General features: G+C 41.2%; 1 protein-coding gene across 1 annotated transcript; it reads left to right on the top strand.

Moving 5' to 3' along the window:
• The first annotated feature begins 8,457 nt into the window (after nt 1-8,457).
• Nucleotides 8,458-10,371, top strand: LOC116507178 (C-C motif chemokine 4-like). Its single transcript, XM_032215145.1, has 3 exons — nt 8,458-8,533; nt 9,506-9,608; nt 10,107-10,371. The coding sequence occupies exons 1-3, from the start codon at nt 8,458-8,460 to the stop codon at nt 10,186-10,188; spliced, it is 261 nt and encodes an 86-aa protein (XP_032071036.1). The 3' UTR covers nt 10,189-10,371.
• Nucleotides 10,372-23,195: the final 12,824 nt, after the last annotated feature.

The following is a 23,195-nucleotide window of genomic DNA, read 5'->3' as shown; positions in this document are numbered from 1 at the left end:
GGAAATCTAAAATCCGGACAAAAGCATTTTGTTTTCTAAGAAAGCATAAGAATTTAAACATGATTTCTTTCTAGAAATAACTTTGAGAGCCTGTGTGGTATATATTGGACTAGGATTGGATACACTTGGGTTCAAGGCAACCTTATCTATGGAAACTCTCTGGATGATTTAGAGTCACCAGTCTCATACAGCCCAACCCATCTCAAAGTGTTACTCCTTTTTAAAAATGAAGGGTAATACACACGTAAGGTATCAAAAAAATGAACTTGAAAACTGTGACCCTAATCTGAAAGACAATATAGTAAACAAAATAATGCTTGTTTCCGAAAGATCCTAATGAATGATAATATTAAATATTCATTGTTTATACAAAGACTCACATTTCAGATCAAAATCATACTGGTCAGATCAGGAATTGCTCCTGCTCCTTATATGTTATACCACAAGGTTTTCTGAATCTAGAAAAAACAAATCTGCTAGCTTAAAGAATGTATAAAATATCTGGGATTCATGTTTAAAATATGATATGAAATAAGAGCAAGTTTCATACAAGAGAAGCCAGGCAATGTTCTATTACTCTGTTTTTCAAAGAATTTACCTAACTTAATAACTTTTTGTTATAATTCTGTAATTCTGAAATTCATTTGCACAGTTTTTTTTTACACTTTTCTAATGTATAGAAATCTTAGGAGTACTTGTTCCACATATAGTAAAAAATACTAATGTTTGTGTACGAAGGGTTTTCAATAAAGCATGCTATACACTCAAAAACCATAGAAATGGTGATGGATTTGAGAAGAAAACCTCCTATACTACCATCTCTTACAAAACTTGACAACACAGTATCAAAACCTCAAAATTGTAGAAATAGTGATGATTTTAGAAGAAAACCTCCTATACTACCACCTCTTACAATACTAAAGAACACAGTATCAACAGTAGAGACCTTCAAGTTTCTAGGTTCTATCATATCTCAAGACTTAAAATGGACACCTAACATCAAAAATGTCATCAAAAAAGCACAACGAAAAACGTTCTTTCTGTGCCAACTCAGAAAGCTCAAATTGCCCAAGAGCTGCAGATTCAGTTCTACAGAGGAATTATTGAGTCTGTCATCTGCACTTCCATAACTGTCTGGTTTGGCTCTGAAACCAAACACGACAAATGTAGACGTCAACGGATAATTAGAACTGCAGAAAAAACAATTGCCACCAATCTCCACTGAGGATCTCTATCAAAAAGTCAAATTGAGTCAAAAAGAAAGCTCTGATAATATCTATAGACCCCTCACATCCTGGACATAAATTGTTTCAACTTCTACCTTCAAAATGACGCTATAGGGCACTGCACACCAGAACTAGACACAAGGACAGTTTTTCCCCGAATGCCATTACTCTGCTTAACAACTAATTCCCACAACACTGTCAATAATTTACTAAGAATATATTACTAATATTCTTCTCTTCCTTCCTAGTACCTATCTCTTCCCACTTATGACTATAACCATGTTGCTTATATCTTTCAATTTATATTGTTTTATTTGTTTCCTAGTACGATTTGATAGCTTATTAGTAACCTTGACTATCACTAAGTGTTGCATCTTTTTATTCTTGATGAATGTATTTTATTCTCCTTATGTACACTGAGTGCATATGCACCAAAGATAAATTCCTTGTGTGTCCAATCACACTTGGCCAATTAAAAATTCTATACTATTCTATTATTCCATCGGAAATTCTCTGGCAACATTAAAATACAAATTATTGCGTTAGTCCAGGGGGGGACAATGTACAGATTGCCTGAGTTCTTTTCTGGGTCATGTGAAATAACATTTCAACAAAAAATAAGAAGAATGGGGTGTTTCCATAGTATTAATGTATTTTCTAATAATAACAACATCCAATCTTTTAGACATGACCTGAACAATAATTATCATTTATTTGAATTCTTTATAGCAGGGGTGTCAAACTCGATTCTGTCACAGGCTGCATCAGGATTTTGTTTGCCCTTGGGGGTTGGGGTGGGTGTGGCCTGGTTGTTGCAGCTGATTGAGTATGTGTGGCTGGCCCAGGGTGGCAAATTTGGAAAGACTTGACATTGCCAAGGTCAACGGCAACAATCAGACTTAGACTTACATACTGCTTCATAGTGCTTTTACAGCCCTCTCTAAGCAGTTTACAGAGTTAGCATATTGCTCCCAACAATCTGGGTCCTCATTTTACCCACCTTGGAAGGATTGAAGGCTGAGTCAACCTTGAGCTAGTGAGTTTTGAACTGCTGAACTGCAGCTAGCAGTCAACTAAAGTACCCTGCAGTAATGCACTCTGACCACTGTGCCATCTTGGCTCTATAGGGTGTATGTGATTGTCAAGAAACGCTGCAATGCCTTGTTTAGAAAATCATAGAAAGTACCGTGTAATTGTAGCACTTTCTTTGCTTCACAAGGCAACTTCTTGCCTTTCGGACCTTATTTTTCTGAGAAGACAGTGATCCTATGCACAATGTTCCCATTGGTTTCAGACTAATGCACTCCATATACTTTTACTTCATTCAAAAATCAATACCTCTTATCAGCTGCTTGAGGAGAAGTCTGCCTCATAATTGTTCAGTGAGTCAAAACTTATACTAGAGAATGGAGAATGGAGGTGGCGCAGTGGTTAAATGCAGCACTGCAGGCTACTGCTAGATCAGCAGGTCAGCGGTTCAAATCTCACCGGCTCAGGGTTGACTCAGCCTTCCATCCTTCCGAGGTGGGTAAAATGAGGACCCGGATTGTTGGGGGCAATATGCTGACTCTCTGTAAACCGCTTAGAGAGGCCTGGAAGGCCTATGAAGCGGTATATAAGTCTACTGCTATTGCTATTGCTCTAATCCTGAAGACAATTAGGGAGCAAATGAATGTTTTGAGGTATATGAGCTGTGGAATGGGTGGGAACAATTACTCTTCTACTAACCACTCATGTTCAGAAGTCTGTGTACCTACTTGCTCCATTTAGCTTTTACGATGAACCAGTCTGGATGGGCTATTAGACAAGAAGATCACCGAGAAGATAAACATTTTCGATGTTGGCTGCAATTATAGAGCTGAGGTGGCACAGTGGTTAAATGCAGCACTGCAGGCTACTTCAGCTGACTGCAGTTCTGCAGTTCGGCTGTTCAAATCTCACCGGCTCAAGGTTGACTCAGCCTTCCATCCTTCCGAGGTGGGTAAAATGAGGACCCGGATTGTTGGGGGCAATATGCTGACTCTATAAACCTCTTAGAGAGGGCTGAAATCCCTATGAAGCGGTATATAAGTCTAACTGCTATTGCTATTGCTATCAGCTACAGTCAATATGACTAGGATATGTTTTCTGAGAAGGTTTCCAAACCCCAATCTTCCTACATTAATGATTGGGGAAAAAAACATTCAGAAGGAACTATATCTTCAACTTTGCTACGCTTAACTTCAGAATGCAGAAAACAGGAAAGACCTTAAACCAATAAGAGCTTCAGATGATCAATAGAAGACTATAAGAAAGCTATAAGTATTTTGCTTCAAATCCTTCAGCTTATCCACTGTCACAAATATTACTATTTCTACCATTCCTTCTTGTAATAGGAATTAGAGTAATAGATATAGGAGTAATTAAGTGAATAATAGATATAGGAGTAATATAAGCAATTAAACAGTTAAAAAAATCAAGCTGCAGTTTCTCTTTCTCCAAAATCTCACATCTCAAAGCCACCCAAAAGGTCATTCATTTTTTTTGAAAAGTTTTTTTTAAATTAAAAACACAAAAAAAGAATCATCCTTCATTACATCTTATAGAAAGTGTGTCAATAGGTTACAGATAACCTTCGTGCATTTCTTCCACAGTCATTACTTATAGTTCATATTAGATTATACACTTCAAATCAAAAATCTTTGTATATCTTACTATCAATGTGCCACAATTCTCATTTGACTACAATTATTTCAATGTGCTTTTACCTCAAATAATTCATACTTAAAGACACAACCACATAATGGCATTCATTAGCTATTTCAAAAATCCTCCAATAACATTACACCTTTATGACATGTTCTAAGTAAAAGTCAATTAATAAAGTTTCTAAACCTTTTTTCTCTTTTTTTCAACTCGCTGTTTAGAGTTTGTATCCAAACTTGTATCCAAGTTTGTATCCAACATGTATATATCATTAAGCTGCATCCATTATCATTTCATTATTGTTATTATAATTAATTATTTGTTAACAAATAAACATTTAATAACAATCTAAAACAATCTAAAAATTACTAAATTCCTACTTATTCATCACCAAAATTAACTAATTTTTTATTATCAACTTTCATTGTCAACCTGTAACTTTCCAGTAACAAAGCAGTCTTATCTCTCTTGCCAATTGTGGCATCAGTCTTCTTTTTATCTCCTTTATAAGATTTTTATAGACTTCTCTCCACATTTTGTTGTTTGAAGGATCTCTCAGGTAATCTCGTTGCCCTCCATCTGCTATTAAAATTAGCTTGTCTTTGGTTGTCAATCGTGCTTCTGAAAAAATTTCTCTTCTTAAATCAATCATCATTTCTCTTTTTCTTCTTCTGTATCTTGGAATCTGAGGTAGAGCTCCAGTTCGTCGAATTCCCTTTTCCATATTCCCTTCTTTCCACTTTCGCATTTGCTCCATTAATAAAATCATCTATTGTCTTGTCTTTATCTTCTATGTCTTCATTCTCCCCTTTGATTTTGGGGGCTCCAACCCCTTTATCTTTTGCTGTAAGGAACACTAGTTTTTCCAACTTCTTCTCAATTCTCTCATATCCTTCCAGTAGATTTTGAATCCCAGACAAGATATTTTGGAATTTTAAGGCTTCCTCATCTGAGTATTGATCCATGTTTCCAAAAAAGAAGGAGGAAAAAGAAAAACTAATAGCCACTGCCACTCTAGCCTTCCAGGCCTCTTTTATTTTATTTTTATCTTAGATTGACTTAAACACAAGTTCTTTTATGCTCTTCAAAGGAGAAGGTTTTTCCCCCCTTTCTCTCCCCTGCCAAAATAGTTCTCAAAGGGCACCTGCGTAAACAATTCGTGCCCTTGGCTCTTTATCAGTTTCTGTAAACAAATTGCAAACCCTTCAGTTACAAAGTCAGTAAGATCAAAGAGGAAAAGAGAAGAAATACGTTGTTTCAAAATCTCCCACCTCTGACCGCCGAGTGGCAGTGTTGCTACCTTTCACTTTCTAATATTTATCTCTGGCTTAAAGGAAACAAAGTTCTTTTAATGAAATTTAATGACAAGTAATAGGAAGAATTGTTAAAATAAAAAGGAAGATTTTAATCCAAAAGTCAAAAAATAAAGTATCAAAAAACAGAAGAAAAATTAATCCATTCACTTTAAGAGGAGAAACAAAAAATGTTGCGAGCACTTCAATCCACAAAGTACAGTTACAAAGAAAAAAAAAGCTTTCCAGAGCAATCCAATATAGGTTAATTTCGCCGCTTAATTCTTTTGCTGAAGGATTTAATTTGGCTAAAAAAAAGTTTCTTTGGGCAGTCTTTCTCAAAATAGAAAAAATATCTCACCAGATATTTTTTCACTTCCCTTCCTTCCGTAGCCTTCCCAACTTCATCTGCCTGGGGCTGCCTGTTTACCGCTGGATTGAAGAGCTTCCCTTGGGTCAATCAGGGACTTTGCGGTGTCCCTGAGACCAGCAAGGCTTTGTCTTCCTGGTCACTGTCTCTGTGGGATGGTTTAGGTCCAAATGGACCGTCCAGCGGCAAAAGTATCAACGGCAGTCTCGGAGTGTCGAGACCGCATATTGTATCATCGTGATGTTGGCTCCTCCTTCTCTCAAAAGGTCATTCCTGTTTCATTAATGCCAGTCTTGAAATCCTATACTAGTATATCTTGACTTCTGTGGAAATCTAACTGCTACTCTGCAAACTCTGCTATGAGTGAGTGGATCAATAATTTCTTGTCTTCTCTTACCAATAACTTCCATTTTCAGAAAATGGAAGACAGGACAAGGGGGCATGTTAGCCTAAACCCAATCCTCACCAAAAGGAAGGAAAAGCCATATATGTACATGGTCATCGTGACATCATGAACTCCATTCACCTGTTCTTATAAACATGGAAAATGAAGTTGCCCAAATTGAATAGTATAAAGCAGGAAGGATGCTACTGGGCAACTCAGCTGCCAGGTCACCAGTGGGATGACTAATGTGCTCTTATAGATTGCTTTGCTATGATTGTTTATGCAGAGAAAAGTGTCATTCATTTCTGGACATTTGTTAAAGCTCTAAGACTGTTTTTGACCCGGTTGCGCAAGAGTAGAGGTCCCTGACTCACTGCCTTGCTCTTTCCTCAGACAGGGAAACTAGAAGGTCCTTTCAGGGCTTCTGGGTTTCCTCTTCAACTCTAACTCTTGAACTCTTAACACGTGATAGTTTTCCTTGCTGTCTGATTCATGTTCCCTGTGACTCAAAAGTTCCTTGCCCCAAATGTTATCCTTTTCACTAGTTGGGTGGAAAACTGGAAGTCCCATTCACCTGATAAAACTCTACATTCTAAAGAAATATTCTAAAGAAAAGAAACAAAAATTAGTTGAGCAATTTCATCCTAGATTAGATTTTGCCTTTTTAATTTCTCCTTCTGTTCTTAATATCAGATTTTTATTATTGTCATATAGACCAATCCCAGGAGATTGAGTTGGATGCAAACAGAAATCACTAGTCTCAGAGATCTCTCAATAGAAGGAGAGATAGTTGATCTGATGGATTCTAGACATGCTAGTGAGGTCTTTCTTTCTACCAAGGAGAACCTACTGAACTAAAATTCGGGTCAAGAGAAATGTTCTGTTTCTTTCATACTGCAAATGTATTATTAGGAACCTTTGATGCATCCTTTCCCTGCTGGAATATTTGCCAATGGGAGTCCAAAATGTCTTCTGAAAAGGAGAGACCTTCTCTGGCAAATGTCCAGTGCCCCTCTGGGGTTTCATCTGATATTATTTCAGCATTGGCATTATTTGCTTCTACAATTAAAAGAACATTTCACGTTCCTACAAATGAGAATTCTTGACATTTTTAATGATTCATATCATTTATTAATGACAGGTGACAAATTATTACTCATTTAAGGAAGGGACTGAGTGACATTTGCAAAAGTCAGAAAGTTTTTTCTGTGGAAAGAAAACAATGATGTGTTCATATATTAGGCCAAGGAATAATGTGGTCTGTTTGGTTTTGCTTAATCGCTAGCTATTGCGATTGCTTAATTATGTTTTATAATTCAGTGGTTTATTTAGATTACTATATTTTGTTCAACAAATCATGTCTTTATGTATTCATAGGTATGTTCATACGATGAGCTGTGAGAGACAGGAAGAAGAGCTGCAGGCTAGCCAGCAGTAAGGCAAAAGATATCTCAGTCCACAGAGGAAATGGCATATGGGGGCCATTTTATGTTAGCCTGAACCCAATCCTCACCAAAAGGAAGGAAAAGCCATACATGCACATGGTCACCATGAGGTCATTCACCTGTTCTTATAAACATGGAAAATGAAATTGTCCAAATTGAATAATATACAGAGAGCAGTTCAGGAAGGATGCTACTGGGAAACTCAGCTGCCAGGCCACCAATAGGATGACTAATTTGCCTTTATAGATTGCTTTGCTATAATTGCTTATGCAGAGAAAAGTGCTATTCATTTCTGAATATTTGTTAAGGCTTTAAATATGTTTTTGACCAGTTGGGCAAGGGTAGAGGTCCCTGACTTTGTTGGATCACATTTCTTTCCACCAAGGAGAACCATGCTGAATTAAAATTTGTGTCAAGAGAAATGTTCTATGTCTTTCATATTGCAAACATATTATTAGGAACCTTTGGTGCATCCTTTCCCTGCTGGAATATTTGCCAAGGGGAATCTAAAATGTCTTCTGAAAAGGAAAGACCTTCTCTGGCAAATGTCCAGTGCCCCTCTGGGGTTTAATCTGATTCTATTCTATTCTATTCCATCCCATCCCATCCCCAGACACTGCAGGGAACTGTGCTGGTCCAGCCACCGCCCCCCCCGGAAGAAAGCTGTGCTAACAGCCTCTGCTGTGAAAGGCAGAGAAGATACAGGAAGTTCTACCTCAGAGGACATCTGCTCATCTCGGGTGGACCTTTGGATCGATACCAGGACCAAACTCAAGCCAACGAGCAAGTTTCCCTTGAGAACTCATTTGTTTCCCACCAGTATTCCTTCATTTCTTTGCAAATCAGCTCTCTTAGAAATCCCCAAAACCTTGCACCATTTTCAGATTCTGAGGCCCTAATTGAGATTCAGATATGATTTTATTTCCAGCAAATCTCCACCCTCTTCTCAACCGGTCTATATAACACGAGACGTTCTGCCTCTCAGCATGGAACTAGGGAGGTGCACAAGCTACCACAACTGCTATTTCTTCACACCTTTGATCCAAGAGCAAAGATGAACAGCTTACTGGTTACCCTCACCCTCTTCCTCATTGCTGCTATGTTCTTATCCCAAGCTCAGGCTAAGTCCCGTAAGACTTCATTTTCTTCTCTTTTTCAGCATCCCACCTACCTTCTGAGGGCGGTTGGGTGGCTCATGTTTAAAACATTGGACTTGTCGGCTGAAAAGCCGGCAGCTTAGGTTCGAGACCTGAGCGTCAAGAGATGGGGAGAGCTCCTGCCCTTGCCTCAGCTCTTGTCAATCTAGCAGTTCGAGAACATGCAAATGCGAGTAAGTAAATAGGTACCACTTTGTTGGGAAGGTAATAGTACTCTGTAATGTCATGTTGGCCTCATGACTGCAGAAATGTCTTTGGACGGTGCTGTCTCAATGGCTTTGAACTGGAGATGAATATTGATAAGAATTATTTTCCGTATTGAACATTGTCTATTGAATGGGCAAAAAGGAAAGTGGATTCCCTATGTAAGAGAAATCTAAAGTTCCTTTCCAAAATAAGTGTATTTTCCTCTAGTGCCAGGCAGAATTTTTAGGAGTTAGTGCTTTGGGGCTCACATAGTCACTATCTAGCTATAATAGATACATACTAGTAAGAATCCATTCTATTCACGAAGGAAGAAAGGAAGGAAGGAAGGAATCTGCCTGAGTGAGACAATTCCTGCATTCTTAATTTCTGCAGAAATCATTGTTGAATTTGCTTCTGAAATTTTCACTACTCAAAGTAAAATACAAATCTCCACTTCTTAAAAACATTGTTTAAAAGACTTTGGGCCAGTTGTTTTTAGTTCAACCTATCTCTAGGGCTGTTCTTGTGGAGAATATGGAAGGATGAAGCATTAGCTATGTATGCTACCATGAATTGTACAAAGTAAGGTTGGATATAAATCTAATAATAATAACATGATCCATTTTAAGGTCAGTCCAGGGAAAATCTGCCCATATTATTGAGGGGAATGTAAACTAGCAGGTGAGAACTTCAGTTTCAAGACTCAATGATGGGGAAGGGAAACCATTAAAATGTCACGTCTCTTTTCCTGTCTTTCAGCCCCCACTATCTGTTGTTTTGAGTACACACCCGGGCCTGTTCCACAGCACCTCCTGAAGTCCTATGAGCATACGAATTCCAGGTGTTCCAGGCCAGCTATCATGTAAGTACTTTAAAAAAATCTATCAACTCCTAAGGAATTCCTGAATATGTTAAATGTGATGTTGGCTGCCGTTGAAACATCTAGTATCTTTGTGTGACCTTTATGGAAAAGTGCACCAGCCAATAATCATCATATTGCCCTATATTGACTTTATGTGAATTTAATTTAAGTGTAAAATTAGTTGTGGTCCCGCCCAACATATCACAATGAGGCCAGAAAGTTCTTCACACAGAGAAAAAAATCCATTAGTTTTTTGCAATAAACATTAATGAATAGGTGAGGTTGCAATTGCAAGGCCCTTGGCTGCTATGTTGATTTATTTGTCACCCCCTCTGCCCATGCACCCCCTTTCATGAAATCAATTTGGAACAGGAGCCTCTTGAGGGCAACTGATGGGAGGGGATCTGCGCCCTTGAAAACTGAGTGTGGTGCCAATTGTAGAGAATTGTTTTCTTTCCATCTTGTGACGAAATATGCATGTTTATGTCTCTTCTGCAGATTTACCACAAAGAAGGACAGAAAGATTTGTGCAGATCCCAGTGTAGCATGGGTCCAGGATCGTATAAGAGAGTTGTCTTAAAACTGACAACCTCCCACCTCCTTCATATTCTCCTGGATAATCCCCAAGAAGTCAAAGCTTTTAAAATGCTTCAGATGTAGAAAAAAAGAACACGTGTGACTCTTATTCTGACCTTGCACACTCCTAACTTAAACATCATTCATGGAAGATGAAATATGAATAAATCTCAGGGTGATGGAATCCATATATGTCTCTGCTAGTCTATGTTTGAAATCTTTTCCGAGAGCTCCTTCAGGTTACACAACAATTCTTATTGCATTGAAAGATTGACTAGGACTCTGTCTGGGCTCTGCCCATCTCCTTCCTGGGAGTGGGGATTCCTGATTCCTTTTTCAGACTTGAAAGATGGATGTCAACCTTGCAAGGTAGACTAGTCAGGAAACACCGTGAGATGAATTAATAGTACTTTATTGTAAGGTTCCATTAACAGAACCTTGCAAATTTGAAAATACCTTCCTCTTCCATTTCCTTATACAGCCCAAGAAACTAGGGATGGTCCCTGTTGAGTCTCTTGTTCTACTCACATTCCTGATGCAGGCTGAATTGCCTGTCATCTGCCTCTGTCTGCCCTGACTCCCAAGATCATTCCCACATACCACTATACCCTCCATTGGCTGTGCTGTCGGTGCACTAGAACCTATGAGACAAGGAAGCAGCAGCATGCAATGCAGTGGAGATACGGTGTATTCAGAGTGAAGCCTTCGAAAGCAGCGTGGAAGGTGGAATAAAAGCTATTGAAATTCTCCATTGGGGCTATTTCTTTTGTCTCACTCACGTAAGAGGTGGCTCCATTCTGAAATGGCTGTACTCTTGTTGGTTTTCTCTTCATTTCCAGCACTCTTATTCTTAAAAAGAAAGTATAGTGCTGTTTACATGGTTGTATGCAGTAGGGATTTTGATGCTAGATGGATGCTGCTTTAATATTGAAGCCTGGCAGGTTTTCTCTGTTTGCAAGGAAGGGGGAAGGGGAGGGGAGGGGAGGGGGGAGTGGTTGTTTATAAGTAATCAAGAGTTCGCTTATCACAAACAGCATCTTAGCCAAGGTGGCAAGAAACCTGGGAAGGCGTGTTTAAAGTAATTTCAAGTGACTGCACTTTAATTAACTCAGTATAAATGACAATAGGAAATTTTTATTAAAACTTTTAAACAAGAAGTTTTAAACAAATTAATAAAATTGAGGCCTTTGAACTATGGTGCTGGACAAGACTCCTACGAGTCCCTTGGACTGCAAGGCGATCAAATCGGTCAGTCCTAGAGGAGAAGGACTGGAGAAGAGCCTAATGCTGGGAAAGACTGCGGGTAAAAGAAGAAGGGGACGACAGAGAATGAGGTGGCTGGATGGAGTCACCAAAGCAGTGGGCCTGAGTTTAAATGGACTCCAGAGAATGGTAGAGGACAGGAAGGCCTGGAGGAACATTGTCCATGTTACTTGAGTCTCCAATGACAATTATTACTATAGGAACACATGCACACCCCAGTCACATGCCCACTCTTTTTCATGAACCAAATGTTCATGACAAGACAGCCTGGTGCCAAAGGTACCCCTTCTTTCAGGCTATGTCCTAGCAATTTATGTCCAGTAAAACTTTGCGATACATCCATAATCTGTCATAGAAAGCATAACATTTCAGCTAGCTCTGCTGAAGCAGCTTCAGGATGGCATTTACTTTCGATTTGAACTAAAAACACCCAACAGGTACAATAGATTCACTTTATCAACTTTCATTTATTTAACCACTGCACTAACAGAACAGAATAACAGATTTGGAAAGAACCTTGGAGGTCTTCTAGTAGAACCCCCTGCTCAGGCAGGATACCCTCTACCAGCGATGGCTGGTGTGCCATAAGTGGGGGAAGCATAGGGGGGATCGTATGCAGGTATGCCACACTCATAATGCAGTGCGTGATGCCTCCCTGGGTGCATGGCAGGTGCCCCCCCCCCATTTTTTGCATGCTTTTTTCACCCTCCCCAGGCTCTAGAGGATTTATAGGAGCCTGGGGAGGGTGAAAACCGCCTCCCCAGCCCCCCCCGGAGACCCTCCGGAGGCTTCAGGGACCTTCAGGAGGCTCTGAGAAACTCCATAGACATTTAACCATATCATCTCAGTTCACAATCCATCTTGTTCATCTAGATTGGCAGTTAAGCTTCTAGTAAAAAGCTCCTACAAAAAGCTTACTATTGAATGTATCCCATTTGAATTCCTGCTTCATCCCAGTAAGGTTTCATTTGTGTTCTCTGTTTAATAAGGAACTTTTGTATTTTACTTACTTTACTGGAAATACATATACCTTTTAGATTTCCATATAATAGGTAATTAATTATTGGACATGTTCAGAATCATAAAGAAGATGCATTTATATCAGTGTTTTCCAAACTTGGCAACTTTAAATTATGTGAACTTCAGAGTTGGTCCACAGATCTTAAAGTTACCAAGTTTGAAAAATCCTGATACATACAAAATGCAAAGCTTAGCTTTAAACTTATTAATGTTTGTATACATGTGTACACAGGCTTCTGAACATGAGTGGTTAGGAGAAGAGTCATTGTTCCCACCCAATCCACAGCTCCAATATCTCAAAACCTTCATTTGGTCCCTAATTGTCTTCAGGATTAGAGCAGCCCTTCACCCCATTCTCTAGTATAAGGTATGACTCATTGAACAATTATGAGGAAAACTTCTCCTCAAGCAGCTGATAAGAGGTAAAGATTTTGGAATGATGTAAAAGTACATGGAGTACATTAATCTAAAAACAATGGGAACATTGTGCATAAGATCACTGTCTTCTCATAAAAATAAGGTCTGAAAGGCAAGATGTTGTCTTGTGAAGGAAAGAAAGTGCTACAATTACACGGTACTTTCTATGATTTTCTAAACGAGGCATTGCAACATTTCTTGACATGCACATACACAGTATCTGCAGCTAAAGAAGGAATTGGGTTAAGTTGCCTTTGACCTTGACAATGTCAATCAACGATTTCCAACTTTGCTGATTCAAAGATCAGGGCCCACCAACACAAAATGGCCACAGGAACCAACAGTCAGAGTCAAATGAATAGAGGAATGAACTTGAAGGAGAGTCCATAACTTCATGGAAATTTCAGAAGCAAAGCAGTAATGTGTCCCAGATTTTTAAAATACATTCTTTAAGATATCCAATTGGAGATTTCTAGATTCAAACATTTTTGTGGCATAATGCACAAGGAGAAGGAGCAATTCCTGATGTCCTGCCAGCTTTCGCATTGACCTTCCTTATGGGAAGCTGAAAGAGAGCATTGAAAACCAACCTTCCTTTCTTCCTCCCTCCCTTCCTTCTTTCCGTCCTCTCTCCCTCCCTCCCTCCCTCCCTTTTCCTTCACTCCTCTCTTTCTGTATTAGCCTATTAACTATTTTCACTGCTTTACATCTTTAAGTTAATCAGTAGTTATGTTAATGTTATGTACAACTCTTGCATTTTGGTAGCCAAAGTGATTTGAATAATCTAGATTGATTGGTTATTAAATGTCTATTTTTGCACCTTTGAAATGGGCAACACATATTGTATATCAGTGCCAGGAAGGGTCCAGTTTGCTGTGCTATGTTTACTTACAGCTGTGATGGCGAACCTATGCCACATGTGCCACAAGCCATATCGGTGGACACGCAAGCTCAGCTCCAGCGCACATGCACGCTCTGGCCAGCTGATTTTCAGGCCTCCTGGGCCCACCAGAAGTCAGGAAACAAGCTGTTTTCGCCCTCCCCAGGCTCTGAGAAACGCTTTGGAGCGTGGGGAGAGCGAAAAACGGACCTTCCAGTCTGATCAGAAGTCGGCAAAGGGGCTGTTTTCAGCCTCTGGAGGGCCCCTGGGGTGTGTGTGTGTGTGTGATGAAGGCCGTTTTCACAAATTGAGGCTGCTAAAAAGAGATGTCTAGAGCATTAGTGATGCTTAATAAACACTGAACCAAACTAAACATTGGTTAGAACCACTATTAAGCCTACCTTGTGTCAGTGAGGGTGGCAAAGGGTCAGTATTTCTGCATGCTCATTGGAGAAGTGGATTGCTTCTTGTTCATCCCGGTTCAGCCGAACCGGTATTTTTTATTTTTATTTATTTATTTATTTATTTTATTTATTATTTATAGGCCGCCCTTTTCCCTGAGGGGACTCAGGGCGGCTTACAATTCATAGGGGGGGGGAGTGCAAGACAAAACATAAGACAATACGTGAGTAAAAATAGAAATAAAATAATAAAACACAACATTCATTCAACATTCAGGTGGGGCGGATTAAAATCTTTATCCCCAGGCCTGACGGGATAGCCAGATCTTAAGGGCTGTGGGGAAGGTCTGGATGGTGGTGAGGGTACGAATCTCCACGGGGAGATCGTTCCAAAGGGTCGGAGCTGCTACTGAGAAGGCTCTCCTCCGCGCAGTCGCCAGTTGGCACTGACTGGCGGATGGAACTCGGAGGAGGCCCAATCTGTGCGATCTAATAGGTCGAAGGGAGGTAATTGGCAAGAGGTGGTCTCTCAAGTACACAGATCCACTACCATGAAGGGCTTTATGGATGGTAAGAAGCACCTTGAAGCGCACCCGGAGATCAACAGGTAGCCAGCGCAGCTCGCGGAGGATGGGTGTTATGTGGGCGAACCGCGGTGCGCCCACAATCACTCGCGCGGCCCCATTCTGGACTAGCTGAAGTCGCCGGATGCTCTTCAAGGGCAGCCCCATGTAGAGCACATTGCAATATTCAAGCCTAGAGGTCACAAGGGCTCGAGTGACTGTTGTGAGAGCCTCCCAGTTCAGGTAGGGTCGCAACTGGCGCACCAGGCGAACCTGGGCAAATGCCCCCCTGGTCACAGCCGACAGGTGATGGTCAAAAGTCAGCTGTGGGTCCAGGAGGACTCCAAAGTTGCGAACCCTATCTGAGGGGTGTAAAATTTGACCCCCCAGCCTGAGCGATGGAACACTGGCCAAATTATTGGGAGGGAAACACAACAGCCACTCGGTCTTGTCCGGGTTGAGTACCAGTTTGTTAGCTCTCATCCAGTTCTTAACGGCCTCAAGACCCTGGTTCATCACGTCCACCGCTTCATTGAGTTGGCACGGGGCGGACAGATACAACTGAGTGTCGTCCGCGTATTGGTGGTATTTTATCCCGTGCCTCCGAATGATCTCGCCCAGCGGTTTCATGTAGATGTTAAATAGTAGGGGGGATAAGACCGAACCCTGCGGCACCCCATATGTTAGGGCCCTAGGGGACGATCTCTGCCCCCACACCAACACCGACTGCGACCTGTCCGAGAGGTAGGAGGAGAACCACTGCAAAATAGTGCCTCCCACCCCCACCTCCCGCAGTCGTCGCAGAAGGATACCATGGTCGATGGTATCGAAAGCCGCCGAGAGGTCGAGGAGAACCAGGATGGACGCATGGCCTCCATCCCTGGCTCTCCAGAGATCATCGGTCAATGCGACCAAAGCGGTTTCTGTGCTGTAACCAGGTCTGAAGCCGGACTGGAAGGGGTCAAGGTAACTAGCTTCCTCCAAGGACCGTTGAAGCTGGTAGGCCACCACCTTCTCAACAACCTTCCCGACAAAGGGGAGGTTGGGGACTGGACGGTAATTGTTAAGGACGGCTGGATCCAAGGATGGTTTCTTCAGGAGGGGTCTCACCACCGCCGCTTTAAGTGCGGCGGGGAAGTGCCCCTCCCGAAGGGAGGCGGTAACGACCGCCTGGATCCAGCCTCGTGTCACCTCACTGCTGTTGGCAACCAGCCAGGAGGGACACTGGTCCAGTACACAGGTGGAGGCACTCACAGCTCGTATGGCCTTGTCCACATCCCCAGAGGCAACATCCTGAAACTCAACCCAGAGATGGTCTGCCAAGTTATCCCCTTGTGCCTCGGCTGGATCTGCAAAGGTGGAGTCGGTAAGGATGATTCAGTCTGGGTCGCAAAACTGGCAGTGACCCAGACTGGCCATGCCCCGGAATCGGTTCTCTGGTCTCTTCTGCTGTTGCTGACATGTTTCTGCGGAGGCACGAAACAATTCACAGTCAACTGCGCATGCGCAGAAATCATTTAAATATATTTGTCAGAGCTGAAGAAGCTTCTTGGATGAGAAGCAAAATATCTTCAAAGACAAAAAACCCAGAAAGTCCAGTTGTCTATTAAAAAAAGCAGTTTTGGAATAATGGGTGGAAGCTTGTTAAAGAGAAATTCATCTTAGAAGGTGGAGAAATTTTCTGACAAAGAGAACAATTAATCAGTGGAATAGCTTGCCTTGTGGAATTATGGCTCCATCCCTGGAAGTTTTCAAAAATAGGGCAACCATTTGACTGGGATGGTATAAGTTTTCCTGCCTTGAGCAGGGAGACTAGACTAGAAGATCTCTGAGGTCCCTTCCAGCCCTATGATTCCATGATATTTTATGTTCTCAGTTCTATGAACACAAAGGAAAACAGTTTGTTGCAAGATATTTTGTTTTTATTAAAATATATGCTTTATTAAAGTATTTAATCAACATTTTTCTGATTCTTTACAAGCTTATTAAAGATAGGGTACAGAAAGGTATACATTTTGAAGAAAAATATAAATCTTTCTTTCTTTCTTCATCAGTAAATACAATAAAATAATGCAATCACCCAATCCATGATTTTTTCATGGTATATCATGTGAATCTAGCCAAATCCTTCCCATTTGGAATCAAGATTATTATCATTTAAGTGCTTTTGATAATTCCACATCAATTCACAACAAATTGCATTGTTCTCATAAGAAATGTCACCCTCAGTGAAGAAGTAAGGTCTTTGGGACAGGTGGCATCCATGGCTGTAGGGAAAACAAGTGACTTTCCCACGATCAAAATAAATTTATCTTTCTGTGGCTATTGTACCTTCCATAAAGTATAGGGATTGCAGCTGCTTTGTTTGAACCTATAATTTATTTGGGTTCTTTGAAAATCCTGGGTAGAGAAAGACAGAACTTGGGGGTTATGTTGCATTGACTTCTATTTGATGGGGCTGCCCAGTGTATCTGTGTGAATGTGAAACAAGTAGAGAAACTACAACAAAGAAAGCAAATGCTGGAGCACAACTTGATTGGCTTTAGGTTATTCCATTCTGTTTTAGGTTTCAACTGTCCAAAATGAAAAGACATTCTATCAGCATGATAAGGTTGTACAGGAAACAGAAACAAGACTATTATTAAAGTGCATGAGTTGAATTAATTAACTGGGAAGACACTTTCAGTTGAATTAGCACATGACAATAGCATAAGGCTATTGATAAGTCTGATCAATCAAGCTCCCTGGGTGTGTACTTGTTCCAACCCTGAACAAAGCTACCTTTATTTCATGATTACCTTTTATAGAAACGACACTTTAATTGTAACATTACATTAGATAAATTAACAACGTGAGTTTCCTTTAATAAAGGATCTTCAATTATAGGATTCTGAATGGTCTTTTCATCTTTGGATTGCTTTTTCTAGAATCACAATAGAATACACTACCTTTCAACATCAAATTATCTTAATTTTCCAATATTTATACATATACACAAACTCCCTAATAATGACTGTAAGAATTAGAAGTTGATGGTAGTTTTTCAAACAAAGATGTCACTCAGAAAAGATGATCCCTTGTGTAATTAATTGGAAGGAAGACTTGAGAGACTGAGGTTGTTATCCACAGATATAAAGAAGCAATGCAATCAATAATTTCTAGCATCAAACCACTCTTCAACTCTGTCTGTATGCTCACCTTGTTATATACTGGCAGCAACTGAGATTGTGGATATCAGACGGTGAATGGACCTTAGTTGTGAATTCCATGATTGATTTTCCCTATGAGTTTGCTCATTTGTTTACACTTTTCTTTTAGTTTTGATTGAAAGGTCTGTTGACCAAATTTTAATTCTACTAAACTGCTCCAACTACTCAAACAAACATTGGGCTAGGCAGGTTCCTGTAAGAAGCCCAATGGCAAGACTTGAAAAACTGTTTTCTGCTCCTTGAATACACACAATTATCAGCATTCAGAAGGAAATTGCTTCAGTATAAAGCAGCCGTAAAGTGAGATTTGGACATTACGTGTGAAACCTACTGGGTCAGGCTGGACAGCCTCTTAGAACCCCTTTACTTCTATATTAAAAGTCACATAGACAAGAGTAGGGACTTGCAATAGAATAACCGGGACAGTTAGAAGTTACTTAAAGGAAGTGTCCCCATTCACTAACCACAGGATGTCCTTGCCAGCGTCCCTACTTGTGTTAAAAGTCCAAACCACAAAGTTCAATTAAAGTTCATTAATAACACGTAAGCCATACCTGAAACAAAAGGAGAAGTAAGACCTTCATCTCCTTATAAGGTTTTCTCCTCAAGGTAACCACTAAGAAATGTGTTAAGAATTTCTGTGTTGCAATGCTTTTGGGAATGTATAAGAATGCGTGCTTCGATAATTAAGGTTGTTCAGAACTTGCAATGTTAGCCATGGTCTAGCTTTCTGAACCTGGCTGCCAAATAAACTTTTCCTATATTCTGAGAAGTCTAACGCCTGTCATTTTCTGCAACAAGTATATGCAATATTTTTTTTACTTGTTTCAACCTTTTTCAGCCTGGAGTCTCTAGAGCCATGATGGCGAACCTATGGCACTCGTACCACAGGTGGCACACGAAGCCATATCCATGGGCAAGCCAGTGTTGCCCTGGCTTGCTCCAGCATGCATGTGAGCCCTGGCCAGCTGATTTTCAGCTGGCCCACCCATCCTGCCAGAAGTCTCCATGTGATGCCAAGTAAGTACAGGGCTTGTGCAGAGGCTCTGGGAGGGCATTTTCAGCCTCCAGAGGACCTCCGGGGTGTGTGGAAGGCCATTTTCACCCTCCTCAGGCTCCTAGAAAGGCTCTGGAGCCTGGCAAGGGAGACAAATGGGCCTACGAGGCCCACTGGAAGTCAGGAAATGGGCTGTTTCAAGCTTCCAAAGGGCCTCAGAGGTTGGGTGGGTGGGGGGCAGGGAAGGCCACAACTCCAGGAGCTTTCTTGGAGCCTGGATAGGGGAAAAAATGGGCCTACCGGAAGTTGGAAAACAGGCTGTTTCCGGCATCTGGAGGCTTCAATGAGGCCTGCTAGACCCAAAACGGGACATGGCAGGTGTGGGGATGTGCACCCATGTGCCTGGAAGTCGCATGGAGGGGGGAGTGGACACAAGCACACACACGACAGCACACATGCACTTTTGGCACCCCAGGGAAAAAAGGTTTTTCCATCACTGCTCTAGAAGTTTTAGAACAAAATGCTAATGGGCAACATGGTTTTGGATGACAAGAGGCTGGTAAAGACGGCTTATAATAAAGAATCCACTGAAAAAGGGTTCCACCACAAATCCGCGAAGCACTTCTGCGCGGAGACATAAGCGCGAAGACTAATTGGCGCCGTTCTAAGCGCTAGGGAAAAACGCGACCCTAACCCGATGACATAATCGCGGAGGGCAAAATTGCGCATTCCCAAGCACTCAGTACCCTAAATCTAACCCTAAACCTAACCCTAAACCTAACCCTAACCCTAACCCTAAACCTAAATCTAACCCTAAACCTAACCCTAAACCTAACCCTAACGCTAAACATAATGCTAACCCTAACCCTAACCCTAACCCTAACCCTAAACCTAACCCTAAACCTAACCTTAAACCTAACCCTAAAACAAACCCCTAAACCTAATCCTAACGCTTATCTTAATTGAAGTCGGCTTTCTGCCGCGGCGCCGTTTTAAAGTGCCCTTCTGTTGCCGCGCTGTTGTTGTGGCGGTGATGACGCGAAGTAATGACGACCCGTACTTGTCAACGGGTATTTGTCGGCGCTCTTTTGCCTAGCGCGGTTTTGTCGTGGCACGCTGAAAAAGGACCACTTCTCTTGTGGGAATTTATATCGTGTTTCTCAATCTTAGAAACTGTAAGATTCCTGGAGTTCAATTCCTAGAACCTGAGAATTCTGGAAGTTGAGGTCCAGACACTTTACAATTCCCAAGGTTGTGAGATACTAATCTGAAGCCTTCTGGTAACCATTATATTATTCTGTAGCAAGTTTCCCTTGAGAACTCATACCAGTATTCCTTCATTTCTTTGCAAATCAGCGCTCTTAGAAATCCCCAAAGCCTTGCACCATTTTCAGAATCTGAGGCCCTAATTGAGATTCAGATATGACACCTGGATTTTATTTCCAGCAAATCTCCACCCTCTCCTCAAGTGGTCTATATAAGAATAGAAGTTCTGCCTCTCAGCATGGAGCTAGGGAGGTGCACAAGCTACCCCAACTGCTATGTCTTCTCTCCTTTGATCCAAGAGCAAAGATGAACAGCTCCCTGGCTACCCTCGCCCTCTTCCTCATTGCTGCTATGTTCTTATCCCAACCTCAGGCTACGCACCGTAGGACTTCATTTTCTTCTCTTTTTCAGCATCCCACCTACCTTCTGAGGGCGGTTAGGTGGCTCATGGTTAAAATGCTGGACTTGTCGGCTGAAAAGCCGGCAGCTTAGGTTCGAGACCTGAGCGTCAAGAGATGGGGAGAGCTCCTGCCCTTGCCTCAGCTCTTGTCAACCTAGCAGTTTGAGAGCATGCAAATGCGATAAATAAGTACCACTTTGGTGGGAAGGTAATAGCACTCTGTGATGTCATGTTGGCCCCATGACTGCAGAAATGTCTTTGGACGGTGCTGGCTCAATGGCTTTGAACTGGAGATCAATATTGATAAGAATTATTTTCTGTATTGAACATTGTCTATTGAGTGGACAAAATGGAAAGTGGATTCTCTATGTAAGAGAAATCTAAAGTTCCTCTCCAAAATAAGTTTAGTTTTCTCCAGTGCCAAGGTAGAATTTTTAGGAGTTAGTGCTTTGGGGCACACATAGTCACTATCTGGCTGTGACAATTCCTAGTAGCATACTAGTAAGAATCCATTATATTTGCGAAGGAAGGAAGGAAGGAGGAAGGAAGGAAGGAAGGAATCTGCCCAAGTGAGACAATTTCTGCGGAAATCATTGTTGAATTTGTTTCTGCCCATATTATATGAGGGGAATGTAAACTAGCAGGTGAGAAGTTCAGGTTCAAGACTCAATGATTGGGGAAGGGAAACCATTAAAACGACACAAGTCTCTTTTCCTGTTTTCCAGAGCTCTATTGTTGTGTTAGCTACGCACGCAAGGTTATTCCACTGAAAATCTTGAAGTCCTATGAAAGGGCAAATGGCTTGTGTTCCAAGCCAGCTATCATGTAAGTACTTAAAAAAAATCTATCAACTCCTACCTTAATGTCTGTATCTCCCCTTCCCCTATTTTATGTGAGCCGCCCTGAGTCCCCTCAGGGAAAAGGGCGGCCTACAAATATTAATAATAAATCTAAATCTCTAAGTGATTCCTGAATATGTTAAATGTGATGTTGGCTGCCCTTGAAAAATCTAGTATCTTTGCGCGACCTTCATGGAAAAGTGCACCAGCCATAATCATCGCATTTCCCTATTTTGACTTTATGTGAATTTAACTTAAATGTAAAATGAGTTGCTGTCCTTCTGGATAGGCATTCCCACCCAACAGATCACAATGAGTCCAGAGAGTTCTTCACTCAGAAAAAAAAACTATTCATATTTTTGCAATAAATATTAATGAAGAGGTGGGGTTTCAATTGCAAGGTACTTGGCTGCTATCTTGATTTATTTGTCACCCCCTCTGCAGATATCCTTATGCCAAAATTTAAATTTATCTCCCTCTTGAAAGGGCCTGTGTGCAGGTTTAGTTCAACACTTCAATCTACAACTTTCAGGCAAATCAGTCCTTTAGCTTAAATATTGAAATTCATTGAAAGGTTTAGTGGACATCTGCCAATGCACCCCTTTTCATGAATTCAATTTCCAACAAGAGCCTCTGGAGGGCAACTGATGGGAGGGGATCTGCGCCCTTGAATACTGAGTGTGGTGTCAATTATAGAAAATTGTTTTCTTTCCATCTTGTGACAAAATATGCATGTTTATGTCTCTTCTGCAGATTTATCACAAAGAAGGACAAAAGGATTTGTGCAGATCCCAATGTAGCATGGGTCCAGGATCGTATAAGAGATTTGTCTTAAAACTGACAACATCCCACCTCCTTCAAATTCACCCGGAGAATCTCCAAGAAGTCGAAGCTTTTAAAATGCTTCGAAGATGGAAAAAAAGAACACGTGTGACTCTTATTCTTGCACACCCCTAACCTTGCACACTTCTAACTTAAACGTCATTGATTGAAGATGATATATGAATAAAATCTCAGAGTGATGGAATCCATACATCTGCTTGTCTATGTTTGAAATCTTTTCTGAGAGCTCCTTCAGGTTACACAACAATTCTTATTTCATTGAAAGATTGACTAGGACTCTGTCTGGGCTCTGGCCCCTCTCCTTCCCTGGGAGTGGGGATTCTTGGACCGTCCATCTGCTCCTGCACCACCATTCATAACAATGCTCCTTTTCAGACTTTGTCTGCCCTGAATCCCAAGGTCATTCCCACATACCACTATACCCTCCATTGACTGTGCTGTCGGTGCACTGGAACCTATGAGACAGGGAAGCAGCAGCATGCAAGGCAGGGGAGATCCTCTGTATTCAGAGTGAAGCCTTCGAAAGGAGCGTAGAAGGTGGAGTAAAAGCTATTGAAATCCTCCATTGGGGCTATTTCTTTGGTCTGTTCATTATACTCACGTAAGACGAGGCTCCATTCTGGAACGGCTCTACTCTTGTTGGTTTTCTCTTCATTTCCAGCACTCCTATTCTTAAAAAGAAACCACACCTTATACTGCTGCTTATGTGGTTGTATGCAGTAGGGATTTTGATGCCAGATGGATGCTGCTTTAACATTGAAGCCTTGCAGGTTTTCTCTGTTTGCAAGGAAGGGAGAAGGGGAGGAGAGGGGGGAGTGGTTGTTTATAAGAAATCAAGAGTTCGCTTATCACAAACAGCATCTTAGCCCTGGTGGCAAGAAACCTGGAATGGCATGTTTAAAGTCATTTCAAG

The sequence above is a fragment of the Thamnophis elegans genome, chromosome 4 (assembly GCF_009769535.1).
Source record: "Thamnophis elegans isolate rThaEle1 chromosome 4, rThaEle1.pri, whole genome shotgun sequence".
Taxonomy (NCBI): Eukaryota; Metazoa; Chordata; class Lepidosauria; order Squamata; family Colubridae; genus Thamnophis; species Thamnophis elegans.
This window is presented reverse-complemented; position numbering and strand designations above follow the sequence as displayed.